This window comes from Nannobrachium achirus, assembly GCF_963921795.1.
Source record: "Nannobrachium achirus genome assembly, chromosome: 9".
NCBI lineage: Eukaryota > Metazoa > Chordata > Actinopteri > Myctophiformes > Myctophidae > Nannobrachium > Nannobrachium achirus.
In genome coordinates, this window is record NC_137818.1 from 56,989,445 (window position 1) to 57,013,189 (window position 23,745).

Here is a 23,745-nt window from a genome sequence, read left to right on the forward strand (position 1 = left end):
CACACACACACACACACACACACACACACACACACACACACACACACACACACACACACACACAAAGTAGGAATAATTGGAAAAGACAATCGTCTACAATCAATCTCCATCAGTTTCTATCTGTAAGTGCATTTATCATCAATTAGAGAGCATCATGTTCTACTATGTAACTATGGTAAGGATAAACATGAAACATTACTAGTATTATTGATCATTTTGGTACACAGTGACTGGATCGTCTTTCTTAGATTGGTGATTTTCTTTTCCATTTTTTACTTTTTGACAAGGGTTTTGGTTCGCAGAGGTTAATAAGAGCTCACCCATGCATCTGGACGCATCGGGACTGGCGTGGTAGCCGGGTCTACAACTCTGGCAGTGGTAGGAGCCTGCTGTGTTGATGCAGATGAACCCTGGGGTGCAGGGCTGGGCCAAACTGGTGCACTCATCCACGTCTGACCAGCAGGGGGCCATGAAGACATGACCGGAACAATCACACACAGAGAGGAGTGTGTGTGTGTGTGTGTGTGTGTGTGTGTGTGTGTGTGTGTGTGTGTGTGTGTGTGTGTGTGTGTGTGTGTGTGTGTGTGTGTGTGTGTGTGTGTGTGTGTGTGTGTGTGTGTGTGTGAGAGAGAGTGTGAGTGTGAGTGTGTGTGTGAGTGAGTGAGTGAGAGAGAGAGAGAGAGAGAGCGCGCAGTGGTGTAAAGTAACTACATTTACTCAAGTACTTAAGTACAATTTTGAGGTATTTTTACTTTCTTCAGTATTTCCTGAAATGTTGTCAGTAGGCCTACTCCACTACAAGTATTCGACAGATTAGTCACTTTGCAGATTTAGATTATCATCACAAAACGATGTATTATGTTATTATATTTACAACTTCAGCCCTATTATATATGTCGTCCTTTTGAAAACAAGAGTAGGCCTATCTCTACATTGCAGTACACTTTTACTCAAGTAAAACATGTGAGTATTTTTTTCCATCATTGGTCTGTCTGAGATTTTCTAATTTTCTCTAATTTCTCAGAGCTTCTTTTTCTTTTCTTTTTAAAACGGATCAAACCCAGGTATAAAAAGTGACAGTGCAGTGCATGAAATGACCTTACAGTAGGCCTACTGTAATGAGCTCCGAGTTACTAGATACCCCTTCACCTATTAGGGGACCCCCCGACGCCGTCCGGAACCCTCCTCAGGTCCTAAGCCCAAGAAGTTACCAGATCTTTTTTAACAAAACACTATCACTAACACTACACTATACCTTTAAGTTAACACAAACAGGTGTTATAACCTTTCTCATTTGCATAAACCTACTATTACACATATACATATACATATTTACATATTTACATTACATATACTTATTTAACACTAACATAAATACACTTCTCTGAATGAAAGCTGAGCTATCAATGAGACCCTCTTTAACTGGTGAATATTATTACTTTCTGCAGCGACTATTTATTTTAGAGACCAGGCTATGCACCTTACTTTAGAAATGTAGACCTTAGGTCTGAATGGAGAATGCAAACCACAAAGACCATGTAAAGTATGAGTCTGACACCTAGCTCTCACCAGGGGCTCGGGAGCGACGCCGCTTGACTTATTAGTACAAACCGTCCAGTGTGAACATCAGTTCATCCGGTTTAAGGGGTTTGGAGATTTGTACTTATATTCTGCCAAGCTCGCCCACCAACTCAGCACGCGCTGAGTTGGCTTCTGAGAAGGTGAAAAGACTTTTACCTAAGAAAACACTCTTGTTGATTCTTACCAAAAGCCTCACTCAGTCCCACAGCCAGGAGATGATTCGAGTGCCTGAAGGTGTTCAAAACCTTCCTCCCATAAGTGCAGCCTTCCCCGTAGGGAAGGAGAGAAAGTCAGACCTTAAAAAGTTGTAAACTCCTAAAAAATGAGTTCAGACAGACACCAGATAAAAGTGAATAATAAAAAGCTTTACTGGTAAAAACAGTTACAAAATATAAAACCACCAATACAGTAATTGGCAAAGAAATAATGAAGAAGTACAATATAAGTACTTGACTAAAAACAGAGAATCTAACAGAGTCAAAGTCTCTCTAAGTACAGGAACAAGTGGTGCAGAAATTGCACTAAGTACAAAAAGGTCCATCCCCGACCCCTAACGGGCCGGGGATAGCTGCAACAACTCAACTCTACAAAAAGACACTGAACACAACTCAGACTAGAAACAAGACACAGGAGACACGAAGCAGCCTCCTTTATACAGTAGTCCGTTGCAGTCACAGTGACGTGATTTACACACAGAACATATTTTAGCACACACACGTTTGCACGCTCTCACGCACTTCTGCATGCACTAACACGCACATCCTTTCATAATCGAGACGGTGAAGGTCAGGCTAGACTCCCCCATCCATGCCAGGTTGGGGAGTCGTCCGTTCTCACATCAGAAGCTTCTGGGAAACACCTCTCTCCCAGGATGTCATATCTCATGTTTGACAGATAAGATAACAGCACGGACCAAATGCTAGGGAATCTCCCAGCACGGGCTGGCACCTCAGTCCAAGATTTGTGTTCCCAGACAGAGAAAAGATAACAGCTCGTTAGCGTGGCCAGCTGCATTTGATGAGTCATCTCCAGTCCAAGGCCATCTTGGAGCTGGATGCCTCTCTCTCTCCACTCAGCAGACACAGTGCACAGGGTTCCAAAAGACAGGGTGCCATACACCTGGGGTCACAGGCGGGACCCCTAACACCCCCTCTGGCACCCTGGATCCTCTCACCTGCAGCCACCACGGAGTCAGGTGGGTAGAGTGAAGTGTCTCGGGCGATCTTCCGAATCCCAAGTTGGGGCTCAGCCAACTTCCCTCAGATCATCCGGGGTCCTAAGACAGCCCCCGGACAGCCGAAACGGTTCTGGCCAGCCGCCTGTGTCTCGACGGTAGCCCACACCATGCCGTGCTGGGAACGCACCTGTTCCTCCGTGACTTTAAAGATGGACACACAGGCGGGGTTGATGGAGCGCCAGTTGTCTCCGACCAGGCGTGTGAGGATCACAGATCTCTTGATGGAAGCGGCTTTCATCACCCAGTAGTCATCCCAGGGGGGCATCATGAACGGCTCCCTCCGGGGCAGGTGTCCTCTTCGGATACCCACGATCTCCTCCCAATTCTGGGGGAACTTAAGATCATCATCTCCGAGTTTATGGCCATTGGTGCCATAAACTGCAGTCTTGGCATATTAGAGTCCTCATCGTCAGACAGAGACTCTAATGCAGGCATGATTGCTAACTCCCAGACCCCATCAGAGGGTCCAGGAAGCTCAACAGGCTCATCCATAGGTGCCGGAGTGACAGAGCCACTCCGGTTCTCCACCGGCGGGTCCTCAGCGAGCAAGCCAGGCTCCGCAGGGTCCGTACCGAAAAGGACGTCATCTTCCATGGCCCCCCGGCAAATGATCTGGTCGTGTTTCTCCTTCTATGCAGTACACACAGTGCATATGGTTTAAAAGGACAGGGGGCCATATTATTGGGGTCACAGTCAGGACCCCTAACACCCCCTCTGGCATTTGCATTCGGCCAGGGCAATGCCCAACCATGAGCAAGAACATCTGACCACAGCTTCAGCGGCCATAACAGGATAGGCTGCCAGGACGATGCACAGTCCATACAGGACGTAGCACCGCGGGCAAACCAATGCTCAACATCCCCTGGGCCCCTCCTTGGGCCCAAAGGTAAAGGCCTCGCCACCAGGGCGAAGGAGAGGCTTGCGTGAAGCCTTCCCTGGCCAACTTCACCACACCATCGGATACGCCTAACCGGCGCTGGCACTCTTTCCAACTCCACTGTCCCCAGGTGGCGGGGACCGTCCTGGCGCTACACAGATCAACACTTCATGTCTGGCACACTCCAAGGCAAAGGGCATCTCCTTACGAGAACAACAGTTACCTGTCCCATGCCTTGGCGCAACCTCTCCATGCCTAACTAGGGGTGTACAACCCAGAGCTTCGGCCATTTCTCAGTGCTCACCTGGTCTTGCGAACTTGGTCAATATGTACTATTACCGAGTTCTCCAACCTAAGCTGAGCCGATGTGGGCTCGCCCGCGAGTCCATGCCCAAATAACTTAGGTTGGTCGCAAAGTCGTTATAATATTATTAGATGTTCTCAAATGCTATTTTATCTAGTTCCTAATGGAGTTGTTTTTACCGATTACTGGCCGTCTGCAGCGCTACAGACCTCCACTTCACTCTGTTCAAAATCTCCGACGCTCTGGGGAGTTTTGTGAATAAAAAACACTTAAGCCTTGATAATATTAACTATCCTTTACTTCTGTAATAAGTAATTCTATTCCAAGGGTCTCTCGGCTATTCTTTATGTGGCAGTGGACACGAATTTAATTAATCAATTACTAATCAATAATCAATAATTAATCAATGTCCACCCAGGGACGCCATGTAATGAGCTCCGAGTTACTAGATACCCCTTCACCTATTAGGGGACCCCCCGACGCCGTCCGGAACCCTCCTCAGGTCCTAAGCCCAAGAAGTTACCAGATCTTTTTTAACAAAACACTATCACTAACACTACACTATACCTTTAAGTTAACACAAACAGGTGTTATAACCTTTCTCATTTGCATAAACCTACTATTACACATATACATATACATATTTACATATTTACATTACATATACTTATTTAACACTAACATAAATACACTTCTCTGAATGAAAGCTGAGCTATCAATGAGACCCTCTTTAACTGGTGAATATTATTACTTTCTGCAGCAACTATTTATTTTAGAGACCAGGCTATGCACCTTACTTTAGAAATGTAGACCTTAGGTCTGAATGGAGAATGCAAACCACAAAGACCATGTAAAGTATGAGTCTGACACCTAGCTCTCACCAGGGGCTCGGGAGCGACGCCGCTTGACTTATTAGTACAAACCGTCCAGTGTGAACATCAGTTCATCCGGTTTAAGGGGTTTGGAGATTTGTACTTATATTCTGCCAAGCTCGCCCACCAACTCAGCACGCGCTGAGTTGGCTTCTGAGAAGGTGAAAAGACTTTTACCTAAGAAAACACTCTTGTTGATTCTTACCAAAAGCCTCACTCAGTCCCACAGCCAGGAGATGATTCGAGTGCCTGAAGGTGTTCAAAACCTTCCTCCCATAAGTGCAGCCTTCCCCGTAGGGAAGGAGAGAAAGTCAGACCTTAAAAAGTTGTAAACTCCTAAAAAATGAGTTCAGACAGACACCAGATAAAAGTGAATAATAAAAAGCTTTACTGGTAAAAACAGTTACAAAATATAAAACCACCAATACAGTAATTGGCAAAGAAATAATGAAGAAGTACAATATAAGTACTTGACTAAAAACAGAGAATCTAACAGAGTCAAAGTCTCTCTAAGTACAGGAACAAGTGGTGCAGAAATTGCACTAAGTACAAAAAGGTCCATCCCCGACCCCTAACGGGCCGGGGATAGCTGCAACAACTCAACTCTACAAAAAGACACTGAACACAACTCAGACTAGAAACAAGACACAGGAGACACGAAGCAGCCTCCTTTATACAGTAGTCCGTTGCAGTCACAGTGACGTGATTTACACACAGAACATATTTTAGCACACACACGTTTGCACGCTCTCACGCACTTCTGCATGCACTAACATGCACATCCTTTCATAATCGAGACGGTGAAGGTCAGGCTAGACTCCCCCATCCATGCCAGGTTGGGGAGTCGTCCGTTCTCACATCAGAAGCTTCTGGGAAACACCTCTCTCCCAGGATGTCATATCTCATGTTTGACAGATAAGATAACAGCACGGACCAAATGCTAGGGAATCTCCCAGCACGGGCTGGCACCTCAGTCCAAGATTTGTGTTCCCAGACAGAGAAAAGATAACAGCTCGTTAGCGTGGCCAGCTGCATTTGATGAGTCATCTCCAGTCCAAGGCCATCTTGGAGCTGGATGCCTCTCTCTCTCCACTCAGCAGACACAGTGCACAGGGTTCCAAAAGACAGGGTGCCATACACCTGGGGTCACAGGCGGGACCCCTAACACCTACCTTGACACTTATCGTTGTACAGCTGGTACCCGGCAGGACAGGTGATCTGACACGGCACGTAGCTTCCTTCGGTGTTCACACAGCGTTCGTTCAGCTGGCACATATGGCTGGACAAACACTCATTGATGTAATATGCAGTGTTGTAAAGAAAGAGAAAGGAGAAAAACACATACTGTAGAAGTACATACTTGTTAGAAATAGCCCGAGAGGCCATATCTAAATGTTAGAAACAGAATATCTAAAGATAACACGAAATAAGACTCGGACAGCCGTTTTGATACGAGACCATGACAGACAAAGCTGGGTTCCTACTGAGAAGTACAATAACACTCATGTCAGTGGTAAGTTAACTAGTTCTGGTGTAACACAAGCAATGCAACTGTTCAAGTACAAACACACAGGAGGGCGTGTCAATAGATCCCGGCTGCTGACAATGTTCAATCTCAGTAGACTCCACCCACCTCAAATACCAAATCATGGCTGCATTGGTCAAATCCAGAGCAGTATAATCAGAGAGTGGTGTCACCGCGGGGTCAGAAACAGCGCTGGTCACGTGGTTCATTGTCACTTTACACCTCATAGACTTCAATGCATTTTGTAAACTTCCGGTTCGCCGTTTGTCACTATACGCCAATAGATGTGTGCGCAGAAGACCTGGCCCCATGAAGTGAACGGGAGTGACGCAACTCTCCATTCTAGGGCTCTGGTCAAATCTAGCCTATACAATGGTAAAAGTTAATTTAAGATCAGGGCTGGGGGGTACAAAAAAATAATCAAATTAATGCAGAGTAAATAAATAAACTGCAGAAAGTAAAAAATATTGTGTCAAGTGTTTTGTAAAATGCATCATGAAACCATATACAGTGGTACAGCATATATAAAAATAAGACAAAAAAGGACAAAATGGCTTAAAAGCATACCTAAATGAAATCAAAAATAATGAAATCAAAAGTAATGCTTAACAAACACAAAGATTAGGATTAAAATAGATTAAAAGCAAAAGGTCAACACAGGAAAGGTTTTAAATCAAATTCCTCATTTAGGCCGTGAGGAGCCATAGTGTTGAGTGTATATGAAGGCCTCACGTTGGAGGAGGACCTGATTATGGTCTCCAGTCACCACGGGTAGGTTTATTAACCTTTTCGATACCCCAATACCTTAAGGAGGTGATGCTGTGGCCCTTTTGTTTAAAATGGGCTGCTACTGGATTACGCATGTCACCACACCTTATGTTGCTTCTGTGTTCACTAATTCGAGTACGTAAAGCTCTACTAGTTTTTCCCACATAGGCCAACCCACAAGGGCATTTAATGAGATATACTACAAAGGTAGTTGAACATGTGATAGTTCCATGTATAGTCAATGCTTTGCCATTATGTGGATGTGTGAACACATTCGTTTTGGTAGTATAGCTACACTGCGCACAGTTTGAACATTTAAAATTACCATGAGGAATGTCTGAAAGAAACGTACGTTTATTAGAAGAGATATTAGAGCGTACTAGTTGGTCCCTAATAGTAGGGGACCGTCTAAACACCAGTTTTGGAGGCTCATTGAAAACATGTTTCAGCTTAGGATCCGTCTCAACAATGTGCCAGTGTTTTAGAAGGATATTTCTGAAATCAGAGCCCAGAGGAGAGTATCTGGTGATGCAAAGAGGAGAATTATTTTTTTGTTTAGTACGTTTGTTGGGGTTCAGGCATTCCTCCTGTGTAGCAGAATCAAAACGTTTAGCAGCATTTTCTATCCATTCTGGTTTGTACCCTCTTGTTAAAAACCTAGTAGTCAAATCGGCTGCTTGTATTTCATAAGACTCATTGGAACTGCAAACCCTTCTTGCACGGTGAAACTGGCTAATAGGGAGACTTTTAATTAGATGATGAGGATGAAAACTGTCTCCATGTAATAAAGTGTTTCTATCCGTAGGCTTGCGGTATAGATCTGTCTGTAGTTGACCCCTTTCTTTTTTTACCAACACATCAAGGAAGCTGATTTGAGAATCACTGTATTCAAGAGTGAACTTGAGATCTTCAACTCGAGAGTTGAAGATCTCAAAAGAGCCAAATTATCAGCTGTACCATCCCATAATAGGAATAAATCATCAATATATCGATGAAAAGTAATTATGTTGGAATAGAAAGGGTTCACTTCAGCATTCAAAATGTAAGAGAGCTCGAACAAACCCATATAGAGGTTGGCATAACTGGGGGCCATGGTACTACCCATGGCTGTACCCTTGATCTGAAGAAAGAAGTCATCTTTAAATTTAAAATAGTTAGAAGTGAGCACGAGTTCAGTGAGTTCACTTATGCATACTGTACTGGGTTTGTCACAAGGGTCTCTTTGTCTAAGGAAATAATTCACAGCCTCTATACCTCCATTATGAGGTATGTTGGTATAGAGGCTGGACACATCAAAAGTGACTAAAAGATATTCAGAGGGTACATTAGTAGCTTTCAATTTATTGATAAAATCACTAGAATCTCTTGTATAAGAAGAGAGAGAGGTGACCCAGGGCTTTAACATGTGGTCTACAAAAGTAGAGACCTTATTTGTTAGAGAACCGATCCCACTGACAATGGGCCTACCAATTAAAGGCACAGTTTGTGATTTGTGAATTTTAGGAAGTGTATATATAGTAGGCATGATAGGGTGATCTGTTCTCATAAAAGACAATTCCTCTTTACTATGTTCCCCATTATTGAACCAGAATTCAAGTTTATCTTGTACAATGGCTTTAAATGCATTTGTGGGGTCAGAGGACAGTTTTCTGTAGAAAGTAGTGTCAGTGAGTTGTCTTAAAATCTCACAGACATAGTCAGTAGTATTCTGAATGACTATACTGCCACCCTTGTCAGCCGGTCGGATGACAATGGTGGCATCCTTACTTAACTCTGTAAGGCAGTCTCTTTCAGCTTTAGATAGATTATTATGTACCCTGTAGTCATGTTTCTTTTTCAGAGCATTCTGTACATCAAAGTCAACCAAACGGCAGTAAGTTTCAAGCGATGCACTTCTGTTTCTAGGAGGCATAAACGTAGATTTCTTTCTGAATTTAACATCTTTATTTACCATAGGAATAATCGACTGTGTCTCTGATTCAATATCGGATGAATTATCACCATTTGTTGTGGCAGAAGACACATTAGAGCTAGTATTAGAGTAAAAAGATGAAGTAGAAGGGTGAAAGAGTTCTCGTAGCCTCAAAGTGCGAAAATATTTCTGAAAATCAATGAAAGTCTCAAAATCATTCGTTGTCGCAGTGGGCGAAAAGGACAGGCCCTTATTCAGGGCAGATACAGCTACCTCAGTGAGAGGTCTGGATGAGAAGTTCATTACCGTGTCTGTTTGTTGGACCGGGTGTTGTGAACGCGGCGGTCTCTTGCGTAGCCCTCGTCTGACGCGTCTGAGGCGCGGTGGTTGCTCTGGCCGCGTTTGCGACCTCGGCCGCCTCCGCGATGATGTCGCCGGGCGGCTTCCCCTAAAAAAGGGGTACCCCGTCTGTCTCTGCTGTGATGGTCGGAATAGACAGAGGAGGATGAGGGCCAGGGGTCTGCTGGGGCATTGGAAAGCCCCTGCGGCTGCTGGTCACGCTGTGTCGGAGGTGTTCTATCCGTCGCTGTAGCGGGTGCTCCTGGCTTCCTCCAGAAGTACACGTTGCCGATCTTGTAGTCCATTGTGACTCTGGCGAACTTGCTTTGTTTCTTAGATTTCAAATCTTCGTAGGTCTTGTCTTTGATGCGGTCAATCTCAGTCTTCATTTCTAAAAACACAGTCTTGTCTGTGTACAAATCGTTGAGCCGACCTGTAATGAGCTCTATTTCGTCTCGTGTTTTGGCCAGTTGTTCAGAAGTCTCTTTTATCACCAGCGTCATCAGGTCCATGGAACACTTGTTGAGAATTTCGCACCAGCGATCCAGGAAAGCTGGGCTGCTGAAGCCAAGTGCAGGCGTCTTGTTCTGGATTCTGAGGCCTCTTGGTATCATCTTGTTCCGTAGAAAATCACTGAGAGAGACAGCGTGTAAGTATTGCTTTGTCTCGCGCACTTTAAGTGCTTTCAGGGATTTGACCAAAGTGTCTCTGTCACCTTGTGTAGTGGCCGTGTCGACATCAAATAGTGACTCGGTGAGTATGATTCGAGAGATATCTTCTGAGGTGAATTCAAAAGTCTTGCGTAGGCCTTCAGGAATAGAGCTCAGGTCGTGCGCCATTGTTGTCCTGTCGTTGTCTGTGTTGGGGAGTCAGGAGGAGAGTGCAGTACAAAAGATATTAGAAGTCAGAAAGAGGGCCTGGACTCCCGGAGCTCCAGGGACCCCCAGGGACCCCCTTGCGCCGCCGCCAAAAAGGGCAAAAATTACCAAATGACCACCCCAACGGGGCTGCTCACTGAGAATTCTCGGGGACCACCGACTCCTGGTGCTCCAGAACGGATGCAAAAGTGGTCGCCCCCCCTAGTGGAAAATCTACAAGCTACTGCTCCACTCCACGGCCCGTGGTGTATACATTTGACCTGACGGTCGCTTATCTCCCGATTTGGGAGTCTTACTGGTACAGTATTCTGATTGCGACCATCAGGTCGCAGTTACTATCAAAACCTCCACAAACTGTGAGTCCGTCCGTCAGTCAGTCCGTCCGTCCGTCAGTCAGTCTGTCTGTCACACGTCACATGTCACACTTTTGCCCTGCTCATATCTCCGCAACCGTTGCCCCGATCCATGCCAGATTTTGCACACACACTCCTTGCCTGCCAAACTACAACCTCCAAGGACCCCCGGAGCTCCAGGGACCCCCAGGTCCCTGGGGGACCCCCAGATGTAAAAAAAATTACCAAATGTGCAAAAATGACCAAATGACCACCCCAACGGGGCTGCTCACGGGGAATTCCCGGGGACCACCGACTCCTGGTGCTCCAGAACGGATGCAAAAGTGGTGGCGCCCCCAGTGGAGGACCCCCTGCCACTGCAGCGCACATAAAATGCCGTAACTCGGGCTAGGAGCGTCCGGGAGAGCCGGGGCCGGTACCTATTCGTCCGCCTCGCCGGCGCGGAGACCCCACCCCTCATTTCTCACATGGCCCTCTTCTAGCGCCACCATGTGGCGGATTCTTGCAAAACACATTTTTGGACACTGCTCCTACAATCTTTGCCCTAAAATCACTCAAATCGGTACACAGTATGTCTACACTCATGTCATCAACATGGATCTGTCCCATATAGCGCCACCTTCAGGCCGATTTTTTAAAACACATTTTTGGACACTGCTCCTACAATTTTTGCCCTAAAATCATGCAAATCGCTACACAGTATGTCTACACTCATCTCATCAACATGGATTTGTCCCATATAGCGCCACCTTCAGGCCGATTTTTTCAAACACATTTTTGGACACTGCTCCTACAGATTTTGCCCTAAAATCACCCAAATCTGTACACACTATGTCTACACTCAGCGCCACCATCAGGCCGATTTTTTTCAACCACATTTTTGGACACTGCTCCTACATATTTTGCCCTAAAATCACGCTGCGACCTGACGGTCGCTTATCTCCCGATTAGGGAGTCTTACTGGTAGTAATCATTGCTATGGAGTTTTTGTTCAGTAACAGGAGACTGGAAGTGATGACACAAAGAAATGAGCAGACAAATTGGAACTGGAACATTATAACATTTCAGCTGATAATTGGATACTCTCTCCTGATTAACTGAAATTGGCTGAGACGTTAGATGTTTACTAAAACAAAAAGCCTGAGAGACGCGAATACCCTGTTGCTGAACAAACACTCTGTAGAAATGATTACCCACCTCTTTAGACTAGCCTTCCCTGCCTAACTCTATACTCTCCCTCTCTGCTATTTTAATATTAGCCTTTTGTTTTCGTGTCCCTGCAAACATTTTAGCTCTTTTATCCTTTTAATTATTATCTCCTAAATAAAGTTATTTATTTTATTTTTGGATTTGTTTTGTAAAAGAGCTGTATAAGTCTGATGTATTATTGCGACTGAAGGTCGCACTTAAGTATGTAAACCGACACATCCTGTCAGCGATTCTGTAACACCTCACTGCATATGGCTGACCTGCCCATATATGGAAGCTGACCTGCCCATATATCGAGATCCCTGATTTCATCCTGCCCATATATGGAGGCTGCCAGGCTGGCCCATATATGGAGATCCCTGATTTCATGGACCTCCATATTATATAGCTGACCAACACTGACATCATCGATTGTGATGATGTCATTCTGACATCACCAGGATGACTCCCATATCTGTGAATGCCAATATACATGTCAGTCTAAACAATATGCCCATATCTCCATATACAGTAAATGGATCTCCATATATGGGTATCAGGGATCTCCATATATGGGGAACTGGTCCGATATATATAGGGGTGTAACGATATAGTAACTGTATCGAAATATCGTTTTTAACTTAAAAAATCGAAGTATATCGAAATGAAAACAGCTAAAATCGAATCGTATCGTTTTATTTTGTATCGTATCGAATCGGCAGTGCAAAGAATCGATTGTATCGATACTACCTACTTGTACATTGTATTTAGCATTTTTAAGAAGAAAAAATTAAAAGGAGGGTTTTAATTACTTTTCCTTTCCATATAGCTACACTGGTCTATCGATAAATGTGTGTAATCTCTGGGTTCACATCAAGGTGCAGGTTTGTCAATATACAGTGACCATGTATTTGGCGGATAATCACTGTGTTTACTTATTTATATCCATAATAATACAAGTTTCCCTTAAAAACATGCACTATCCACACCTTTCACACAGATTTAATTTCTTTGCTAAATAGTTACTATATCGATTTTAAATCATTGAATCGAATCGTATCGTATCACCATGAATGAACCAATATCGTCCATGTATCGTATCGTCAACCATGTATCGTGATATGTATCGAATCGCTATTAAAATGTATCGTTACACCCCTAGATATATATTAATAATAACGGATACAATAAAATAAGGGGAAACACACTAACAGAATCCATATGGCCAAGACAAATGGCCAAGACAGAATGTGCGACCTCGTCCTTTAGGGTGAGGTCGCGTTTCGCCCTTAGGCGTCTTACTGGTTATTTTAACACAAAAGGTGGACAAATCTATCAAGTCGCCATAAAAAACGGCCACCCGTTATTTTATTTAGATACAATATTAGGATCCTCTCCTGTCTGACAAATAATTACAGAATCATGAAAAGAAATCACACATTAAACATGCTTATGGGCTCTGCTCTATGCTACGAGGGCTGCTGTGGTCTCACTGAACAAATTCATTTGCAGGTCCATGAGTACTACTGCCCTAATAGTGCAGAGGTCATCGCCATGCTGGCTTGTGGTGGACATTTTTGTTAAAATGTAATTTTTGCCACGGACACACAAAATGAGCAGACAATAACATTGCCAGAAACACATGTCATAATGACACACAAAGTGTGTAATGACAACTAATAACAGATTCATGAGAACTTTTGACCGCAACAAATAGTGTAGGGAAACTGGATGACAGGGGAAATTCTGATAAATAGACCCCATGGCCAGTTATTTGGGATCAATATAGAAAATGAGCCTTGATTTCATTTAGTCTGCAATTAAACGTTATAGTACTCAATTGAAAATCCAAACTTTGAACAGGTATGGGGGAAGGTACAACTCATGCCCTGTTTGACATTACGCATGTCTCCTCATGCTGAACAATTTTAACAGTCTGACTTTTGACCTCTGACTTTTAGATCTCCCACCATGCCACCCCTGACCAGGAAGATGTCGCCTTTGCAAATGGGCCTGAAAGCCTCTTGGAAGTATGGCTTGAGGTAGGGCTCAAACAGGTCTCCAGTAATCCCCTCTATGGTGTCATCTATTGGGAGAACATGAATTCGTCTTCCATATTTCACATCAGTAATCGGATAATCTCTCGAGACAGCCTCAGAGGCGCTACGCAGACAGACCGAGTGGGCGTCCCCCTTACTTTGACGACGGCTCGCCAAATTGGGAATCGGATGAATGCTGATGATATTGCCCAGACGCACCCTCGGATTGTTGCCGATAACCCTGTTCATGCAAACCCTTTCATTAGAACAGGTGTTCATACTAAGAACTATGGCAACAGTCATCCTCTTTTTCTTTCCCTTCAGCAGCACTGTGTCTCCTTTGAACATTTGCAGCTCATCCATCTTGGCCTGAGAGACATAGACCACGCTATTGTCATCTGCAGTGCAGTGACAGAGTCATCAACGATCAATCTGTTAGGCCTGTTCTTCCTTTTCAGAATGGCAGTGGAAAGATGATCATCTTTGGATTCCCCATACTGAGGCCATGGTCAAGCATCTAGTTAATAGTTATAATTAAAAATAATCCACTCAAAGGTCCTGCGATCTATAAGATCGAAGATGTAGGCCACACTTCGCGTCCCAGACAAAGCCAGATGTTGGAGCTTAGCTCCTTTCAGGAGCACAGCTCAAAAAACAGTAGGCAAAAAAAAAGAAGAAAAAAAAAAAAAACAGATTACATAAAAGTGGGCTTGATCTTCTTGGAGAGAGCCCAGTGACGTTATTCTCACTATTTGTTATGCTTTTATTAAATTCTCAAAAAGCTCTAGCTCAACCATATTGTTACCTAGAAGCTTTTTGAATTTTGAATTTTTTACTTTTGTATTAACTTTTAACTATTAACTTTTTTTTATTTCATCCTATGACATCCATTATGTTTGATGCAACATCCACCATATTTTATTATACATGAACCAAAATTGTGGGTGGTTGGCATTGAAGTTGACATCCTACATGTCAGACGTCTGAACCAGGGTGTTTGTTTGGGACCAGTACCAATCTAGTTATATGTGGTTGGACAAAAGAATCTTGGCACCTTGATATACAGGTACATCGTTATCAGCTAAGCAGCTACATGCTTTCACCACCAGAGGGATATCATACAAAGAGGGAAGTACAAATCCTGAAAATGTGAAATCTGGAAAGAATTTGGACAGGTGTGAATAAACACTGGCCACTTAGAGACAGTACGCTTATCCATAAAGGTCATCGTCGTTATTTTCACTGAAAACTGGGCCACTAGCAGTTCCCCCTGACGCTTGGTTTGGAACGCTGCCCCCTGTGGAGGGAAACTTGAAGGAGCCGAAACCACGGCTCTGCTGCAGGGTCTGTGCGAACATTGCATATTTGCGGATGTCGTTGTCACTGACGGAGCGACGAGCAAAGCGCATGGCCTCCTCAAAGTGGTCCTTCCTGAGCTCGGGCACAGGGTCGCTCTCCTCTACTTCCATGGCCGATGGGTTTGTCTCCCTCTCCTTCTCTCTGCGAATCTCCATCTCGATGCTCTCTCTGATGGCCAGCTTACACGCCCGCTGGGAGATCTCTGTGAGATCGGCTCCAGAGAAGCCGTTGGTCATCTTGGCCAGGAACTCGATGTCCACATCCTTGTGGATGGGGCTCTTGCGAAGGGTGGCCCGGAAGATATTGATCCTGCTCTTCTCATCGGGCAGGGGGATGTAGATGAGCTGGTCCAGACGGCCAGGTCTCAGGATGGCGGGGTCGATGATGTCGGGTCTGTTGGTGGCTCCAATGATGAAGACGTTCTTCTTGCTGTTCATGCCGTCCATCTCTGTGAGCATCTGGTTGATGACACGATCTGCTGCTCCACCACCACCTCCAATGCTGGATCCGCGTGCCTTGGCTACTGAGTCCAGCTCGTCGAAGAACAGGACACAAGGGGCCGCCTGGCGAGCCTTGTCAAAGATCTCTCTCACATTGGCCTCAGACTCTCCGAACCACATAGTGAGCAGCTCAGGACCTTTGATGGAAATGAAGTTAGCCTGGCATTCGTTAGCAATAGCCTTGGCCAGCAGGGTCTTACCACAACCGGGTGGGCCATAGAACAGCACACCCTTTGATGGGGTCATGCCAAACTTCAGGAACTTGTCTGGGTGTTCCACTGGATACTGTACCAGCTCCTGCAGCTCCCTTTTGACTTCATCCAAACCTCCAATGTCTTCCCAGCTGACGTTGGGAACCTCAACCACTGTCTCCCTCAGTGCTGATGGGTTGCTCTGGGACAGGGCCCACCTGAAGTCATCCATGGTGACAGACAGGGAATTCAGGAGTTCAGCATCAATAGTGTCATCCTCCAGGTCAATCAGGTCCATCTTCTTTCTGATGGCCTGCAGAGCTGCCTCAGAGCAGAGGGCAGCCAGATCTGCACCAACGTGCCCATGGGTCTCATTGGCCACCCGTTCAATGTCAACATCATCAGCCAGCTTCATGTTCTTGGTGTGAATCTGGAGGATCTCCAGTCTGCCAGTGGCATCAGGGATTCCAATGTCCAACTCCCTATCAAAACGCCCATATCTCCTAAGAGCTGTGTCGATGCTGTTGGGTCTGTTGGTGGCAGCCATGACGACGACGTGAGTTCTCTGCTTCAGACCGTCCATCAGGGTGAGGAGCTGAGACACAATACGCCTCTCAACCTCTCCGTGAGTCTTGTCTCTCTTGGGGGCGATGGAATCAAGCTCATCAATGAATATGATGGATGGGGCATTCTTCTCTGCTTCCTCGAAGGCCTTTCTTAAGTTACTCTCACTTTCTCCAGCCATCTTACTCATGATTTCAGGACCATTGATAAGGAAAAAGAAGGCTCCAGTTTCATTTGCTACAGCTCTAGCTAGCAGGGTCTTTCCTGTACCAGGGGGTCCATACAGAAGGATACCACGTGGTGGCTTGACTCCAATTGCCTTGAACAGTGCAGGGTGTCTAAGAGGCAGCTCCACCATCTCTTTGATCTGCGCTAGCTGCTTCCTCACTCCTCCAATGTCATCATAGCCAACCTCGTTCAGGGACTCCTCCTCATCCTCTCTCTTGATGGGCTCCCCCTCACAGTGGATGACCGTTTCTATGGTCACAATGCAGTAGGGTGAGGGATCGGTCTCTACCACCTTGAACTCCACAGCACGCATGCCACCCCTAACCAGGAAGATGTCGCCTTTGCTAATGGGCCTGAAAGCATCTAGGAAGTATGGCTTGAGGTAGGGCTCAAACAGGTCTCCAGTAATGCCCTCTACAGTGTCATCTATTGGGAGAATATGAATTCGTCTTCCATATTTCACATCGGGAATCGGATGAATGCTGATGACATCGCCCAGACGGACCCTCAGATTGTTGCGGATAACCCTGTTCATGCAAACCCTTTCATTAGAACAGGTGTTCATACTAAGAACTATGGCAACAGTCTTCTTCCTTTTCTTTCCCTTCAGCAGCACTGTGTCTCCTTTGAACATTTGCAGCTCATCCATCTTGGCCTGAGAGACATAGACCACGCTATTGTCATCTGCAGTGACAGAGTCATCAACGATCAATCTGTTAGGCCTGTTCTTCCTTTTCAGAATGGCAGTGGAAAGATGATCATCTTTGGATTCCCCTACTGAGGCCATGGTCAAGCACCTAGTTAATAGTTATAATTAAAAATTATCTTCTCAAATACCTTAGAACTTCTAGGTCCTACGGTCTATAACTCAGAAAGGGTCACAAACATCTAACAGTAGCTGATATATATACCAGAGTTATGGTCTGATGTCACACACAACAAACCGTTGCTACGCATACTTAACAATGCCAAGTTTTGCATGCTGCCCTTGCAGTTCGTCCATGAGTGTCTTGAATTGGCTAGTACACTGGACGCTATCATCGGCACACATTTCTCCCTTAAATGGCACTGGATGTGATTTAGACGTCGCTTTCCAGACAAAACAGTTCTAATGCCAACAGCAAGGTAACACCAATGTTACATCATCACCAGCGGCTGCAATTCATTTACTTGAAAATCAAAATCACAGAAGACCCTATAGGTACTGATACGCTGAATGGGAAGTCAGTCGGATCAGCAGATCTCCCAAACACATTGCTACATCCACGAATCCCCTTATAGATATACTCTATCAACACCACTACCACCAGGGGGTGTTGTTTTTTGGTCTGGTTTACCAGGCAAGGCCTGATCTACCAGGCAAGGCCTGGTCTCCATATTTGGACATGCCTCACACAGAACTCCACATATGGGCATAAAGGACACAAACAGACAGACTTGTACAACAGGTACAATGGGTATTGCATAGCCAAGTTGGGCTTCATGTGCACCCACCTTGCATGGTTCCTGAATGGCATCGTTCCAGACTAGACCGGTGCCACCGGTCTAGTTCATTTAACACACCGTTTTTCCAGACGACTTGAGTGTCTTACATAGCTCTGATAGATTGTCATGATAGTTTGCTAAAAAAAGACAATCAGAGCCATATTACTGTGTTTTTGAAGTTTGTCAGTTAATATTTGTGATGAATTGTCTACAGTGATATTAATCCCTCACCTTTTCACCTTGTCAGAAAGTAAAAAAGCCTGCCCTGTGCCAACAGCATAAGAGATATCAAGTTTGTAATTAAATACGAAGTGTTAAGTTAATACATTTGGACTATAAAGACTGCTCTTATCGGTTATTATTTTTTGTTCCATGCAAGATATCTTAATTGTGAGTGTTCTATTGGCACATAAAGAGGTGTTGCAATCTTCTGTCATAGCAAAGGAACAATACTCACTGTAGTGGTGGTTTGAATGGGGTTTGGATGTTTGCCCCACCAAAGCAAGTAACAGGAATCACACCTGGGCACACACGCGCACATCTACTATGTTAGTCATATAGTCTGTACTCACCGTTGCTGGGTCAATTGTGGGGCGGAGAAACAGACGCAAAGTACCACAGTCAATGGACATGCCTGTAAAAATACCACTTCAGGCACCTGTTATAGTTGTAAGAGTGATTGGAGGCCAGTTTACTGATTTGGAGGCCAGTTTACTGATTGATTTGTTTCTACTAACAAAAGGTGCATATACAGCATGTACATGACCATTAATTAATTTTGTACTTATTTGCCCAAAAGATAAAACAATGAAGCTCGAGAGCTTATCGTCTCTGCCAGGCCAAAGGCTCAACCAAACCAATTTATTTTGCAAGTTCTGTAGCTTTCTTTGACACCAGTTTGTCAGCCAGGGACATGAAGGCCAGGGCCGTCTAAAATATATCTGAAATCTGGAAATTAAAATTAAAAGAAGGAGAGAAATAGATGCTCCATGAGGTCACCAGATGAGCGATGGATAGCTATACCAAATTGATCCTTACAGGGGGCTTTTAACTCCAAGAGTGTACACATGGAACCGAATGGTTGGCCTCCCAAGAGGAAAAAAGATAAATAAATAATAATATCAAATGGGGTTATGTGGTCTAATGCAGATCAAACTGGGGCATCACTGACATACAGGAACCGACAGACAGTCAAACAGTCAAAACACTCTAAAAAAGAACCAACCAAGGTGGGTGCTTTACCTCTACGCCACCAAGATAAGACAGATAAACCACTGGGGAAATTCAGTTGCGAGCAGCTAGAGATAATGGTAGCGAAAAGATAATGATAGAGAGAAATGCAAAGAAATATGCAAAAAGGTGAAGAAACAATATCAATACATAGTATCCGAAAACAATACACTGATAATAAGTATAATACCTTGGATGCAACAATTTAAAAAAATTAACAATAAAAAAAACCTTGTTACAAGATATGGCAAATCTTGGTACACAGGTATATCCACCATGTATATTGGCTAAGCCGCTAAATGCACTCTCGAAATCAAATCAATACAAAAAAGAAACACAACAAAAGCAGCACGATCAAGCACAAAGTACAAAGAATTGTTAGACTGTGGTTGGATTTTGTACAGTGTGATCCCAGTAAAATGTACAATTTAGCAGACACTTCATCCAGAGCGATTTAAACTCATACATCAAATGCAGAGATAGTGTAGTGCCTCAGTAAACTAGGATTACATGGTAAACCAAGAAACTAGCATCAGTCTAACTCAAAACAATATATACTATCAAATTATCTGTACACTGAAACTATATAAACTATAGCATACCATAACATGCTATCTATATTACATTTGAAGAATAATTATGTCTACATAGGAGTGAAAGCTAGGTCAAGTGCTATGAACTAAGGTGGAGTCTGAAGAGGTGAGTCTTCTGAATACGGCAGAACAGTGGGAGTGAATCTGTAGTTCTAACTGCAATGGGGAGTTTGTTCCACTGTTTGGAATACAGGAGGGAGAAGAGTCTGGGACGTGTGGAGTGTTGTCCCGGATGTTTTAGGGAAGGTTCAGACAGCTTCCCTGTGTTAGCTGATCTGAGTGAGCGGGAGGGGTTGTAGCATTGGATCAGGTTTGAAGGTATGGGGTGCCATGCCTTTGGTGTTGGCATCAGTGTTTTGTACTCAGCAGCAACTTGGAGCGTATAGTGGGGGAGACAGTACTGACCACTGCAGTGCTAATCAATAAAGGTTGTCATCGTTATCTTCACTGTAAAGAGGGCTGCCCCCTGTAGCCCTGGAGGGAAACTTGAAGGAGCCGAAACCACGGCTCTGCTGCAGCGTCTGTGCAAACATTTCATATTTGCGGACGTCGTTGTCACTTACGGAGCGACGAGCAAAGCGCATGGCCTCTTCGAAGTGGTCTTTCCTGAGCTCGGGCACAGGGTCTACTTCCTTAGCCAATGGGCGTGATGGGCGTTTCGCCCTCTCCTTCTCTCTGCGAATATCATTCTCGATGCTCTCTCGGATGGCAAGCTTACACGCCCGTTGGCAGATCTCTGTGAGATCGGCTCCAGAGAAGCCATTGGTCATCTTGGCCAGGAAGTCTATGTCCACATCCTTGTGGATGGGGCTCTTGCGAAGGGTGGCCTTGAAGATATTGATCCTGCTCTTCTCATCGGGCAGGGGGATGTAGATGAGCTGGTCCAGACGGCCAGGTCTCAGGATGGCGGCATCGATGATGTCAGGTCTGTTGGTGGCTCCAATGATGAAGACATTCTTCTTGCTGGTCATGCCGTCCATCTCAGTCAGGATCTGATTGATGACGCGGTCGCCTGCTCCACCAGCATCTCCCGCTCCGCCACGGCGTGACTGGGCTATCGAGTCCAGCTCATCGAAGAACAGGACACAAGGGGCCGCCTGGCGAGCCTTGTCAAAGATCTCTCTCACGTTGGCCTCAGACTCTCCGAACCACATAGTGAGCAGCTCAGGTCCTTTGATGGAAATGAAGTTAGACTGGCATTCATTAGCAATGGCCTTGGCCAGCAGGGTCTTACCACAACCAGGTGGGCCATAGAACAGCACACCCTTTGATGGGGTCATGCCGAACTTCAGGAACTTTTCTGGGTGTTCCACTGGATACTGTACCAGCTCCTGCAGCTCCCTCTTGACATCATCCAAACCTCCGATGTCTTCCCAGCTGACGTTGGGAACCTCAACCACTGTCTCCCTCAGTGCTGATGGGTTGCTCTTACTCAGGGCAAACTTGAAGTCATCCATGGTGACAGACAATGAGTTTAGGACTTCAGCGTCAATGGTGTCATCCTCCAGGTCAATCAGGTCCATTTTCTTTCTGATGGCCTGCAGAGCTGCTTCGGAGCAGAGGGCAGCCAAATCTGCACCAACATGTCCATGGGTCTCATTGGCTACCCGTTCAATGTCAACATCATCGGCCAGCTTCATGTTCTTGGTGTGAATCTGGAGTATTTCCAGTCTGCCTGTTGCATCGGGGATTCCAATGTCTACCTCCCTATCAAAACGCCCATATCTCCTAAGAGCTGTGTCGATGCTGTTGGGTCTGTTGGTGGCAGCCATGACAATGACATGAGTTCTCTGCTTCAGACCGTCCATCAAGGTGAGAAGCTGAGACACAATACGCCTCTCAATTTCTCCCTGAGTCTTGTCTCTCTTGGGGGCGATGGCATCAAGCTCATCAATGAAGATGATGGAAGGGGCATTCTTCTCTGCTTCCTCGAAGGCCTTTCTCAAGTTACTCTCACTTTCTCCAGCCATCTTACTCATGATTTCAGGACCATTGATAAGGAAAAAGAAGGCTCCGGTTTCAGTTGCTACAGCTCTAGCCATGAGGGTTTTTCCTGTGCCAGGGGGTCCATACAGAAGGATACCACGTGGTGGCTTGACTCCAATTGCCTTGAACAGCGCAGGGTGTCTAAGAGGCAGCTCCACCATCTCTTTGATCAGCGCTAGCTGCTTCCTCACTCCTCCAATGTCATCATAGCCAACCTCGTTCAGGGACTCCTCCTCATCCTCTCTCTTGATGGGCTCCCCCTCACAGTGGATTACCGTTTCCATGGCCACAATGCAGTAGGGTGAGGGATCGGTTGCTACCACTTTGAACTCCACAGCACGCATGCCACCCCTGACGAGGAAGATGTCACCTTTGCGAATGGGCCTGAAAGCATCTTGGAAGTATGGCTTAAGGTAGGGCTCAAACAGGTCTCCAGTAATGCCCTCTACAGTGTCATCTATTGGGAGAACATGGATTCTTTTTCCATATTTCACATCGGGAACCGGATGAATGCTGATGACATCGCCCAGACGGACCCTCAGATTGTTGCGGACGACCCTGTTCATGCGGACCTTTTCATCAGAACAGGTATCGTCAGAGAGAACTATGCACACCGTCTCCCTCCTTTTCTTTCCCTTCATCAGCACTGTGTCTCCACGGAACAGCTGCAGCTCGTCCATCTTGGCCTGAGAGAGGGAGACGACGCTATTGTCCGGACTGACGGTTTCATCAACGATCAGTCTGTTGGGTTTTATCTTCCGTTTCAGAATGGCAGTGGAAAGATAATCATTGTCGGATCCCCCTCCCGAGGCCATGATCGAGCACCTGGATTATACTGTATATACCTATTTATATATCTATAAATATAAATAAATCCCTACAAATATTGTCGTTCTACACATCCAAAGGAAGCTATAACACCTCATATAGACTGACCAGAGCTCTGGCTTTACGTCACACGCAAAACACAAACTGTTCGCCAGCCTGCCTTGATTTGCGCGGGCGACCTTACAGTTTCTCCACCATGACACGAGTGTCTTGGATTTGGCATTGTGAGCTTGGGACGCAGGCAACGCAGGCGACCCCCCCCACTTCATCAGTCTCTCAGCTATGGAGTCCTTGGGTTGAAAAACGTTGAAGACTCCCGCTGTTGGCCCATTGATCAAGCCATGAACTGTGGTCAGCAAACCCGACGAAACAACTTAAAAATGCAACAACAACAAAAAACTACTTAAAAGCGCAACACGGACAATACTGACTATAATCATCATTGTGAAAACAAAACAAAACTAGAAGCAGTGCTTTCCAAGCAGAGGTCTCCACCAGGTCAGGTAGGTCCTGGTGGAGCTGAATGTGAAAAGGGTGCCATGTTTTCTTTGGCCTTTAACGGCAATGGGACGCTGCATACATGATTTGGGGCATTTGTTCCAAAAATGTGTTTGGCAAAAGTCGACCTGCTGGTGGCGCTATAACAGGCCAATGTGAAAAGAGTGGCATTTGATCCTTGACCTAATGGGTATGTGCGTGCAGAATATCTCAGTAATCACAAGCTGAATTCGCATGATTTTTGGATAAAATCTCAATGAATAGGATTTTTTTTTTTACATAAGTCGGCCTCCTGGTGGCGCTATAAAAGGCAGATTTGAAAAATGCAGGGCAAAGGTTTTTCCTTGGCCTCTAGGGAGTGCACATACAAAGTTGTACTCTGATCAGTGAAGTTATAATTAGGTAAAAAC

General features: G+C 45.2%; 2 protein-coding genes across 2 annotated transcripts; both read right to left on the reverse strand.

Annotated features, from left to right (window-relative positions):
- Positions 1–15,084: 15,084 nt before the first annotated feature.
- LOC308291403 (transitional endoplasmic reticulum ATPase-like) lies at positions 15,085–17,502 on the reverse strand (the record flags this gene model as incomplete). Its single annotated transcript, XM_080733407.1, has 1 exon — positions 15,085–17,502. The coding sequence occupies one exon, from the start codon at positions 17,500–17,502 to the stop codon at positions 15,085–15,087; it is 2,418 nt and encodes an 805-aa protein (XP_080589533.1).
- A 2,940-nt stretch (positions 17,503–20,442) lies between these two features.
- Positions 20,443–22,824, reverse strand: LOC308291000 (transitional endoplasmic reticulum ATPase-like; the record flags this gene model as incomplete). The annotated part of the gene is made up of 1 exon (XM_080732913.1): positions 20,443–22,824. One exon carries the CDS (start codon positions 22,822–22,824, stop codon positions 20,443–20,445), a length of 2,382 nt encoding a protein of 793 aa, XP_080589039.1.
- Positions 22,825–23,745: the final 921 nt, after the last annotated feature.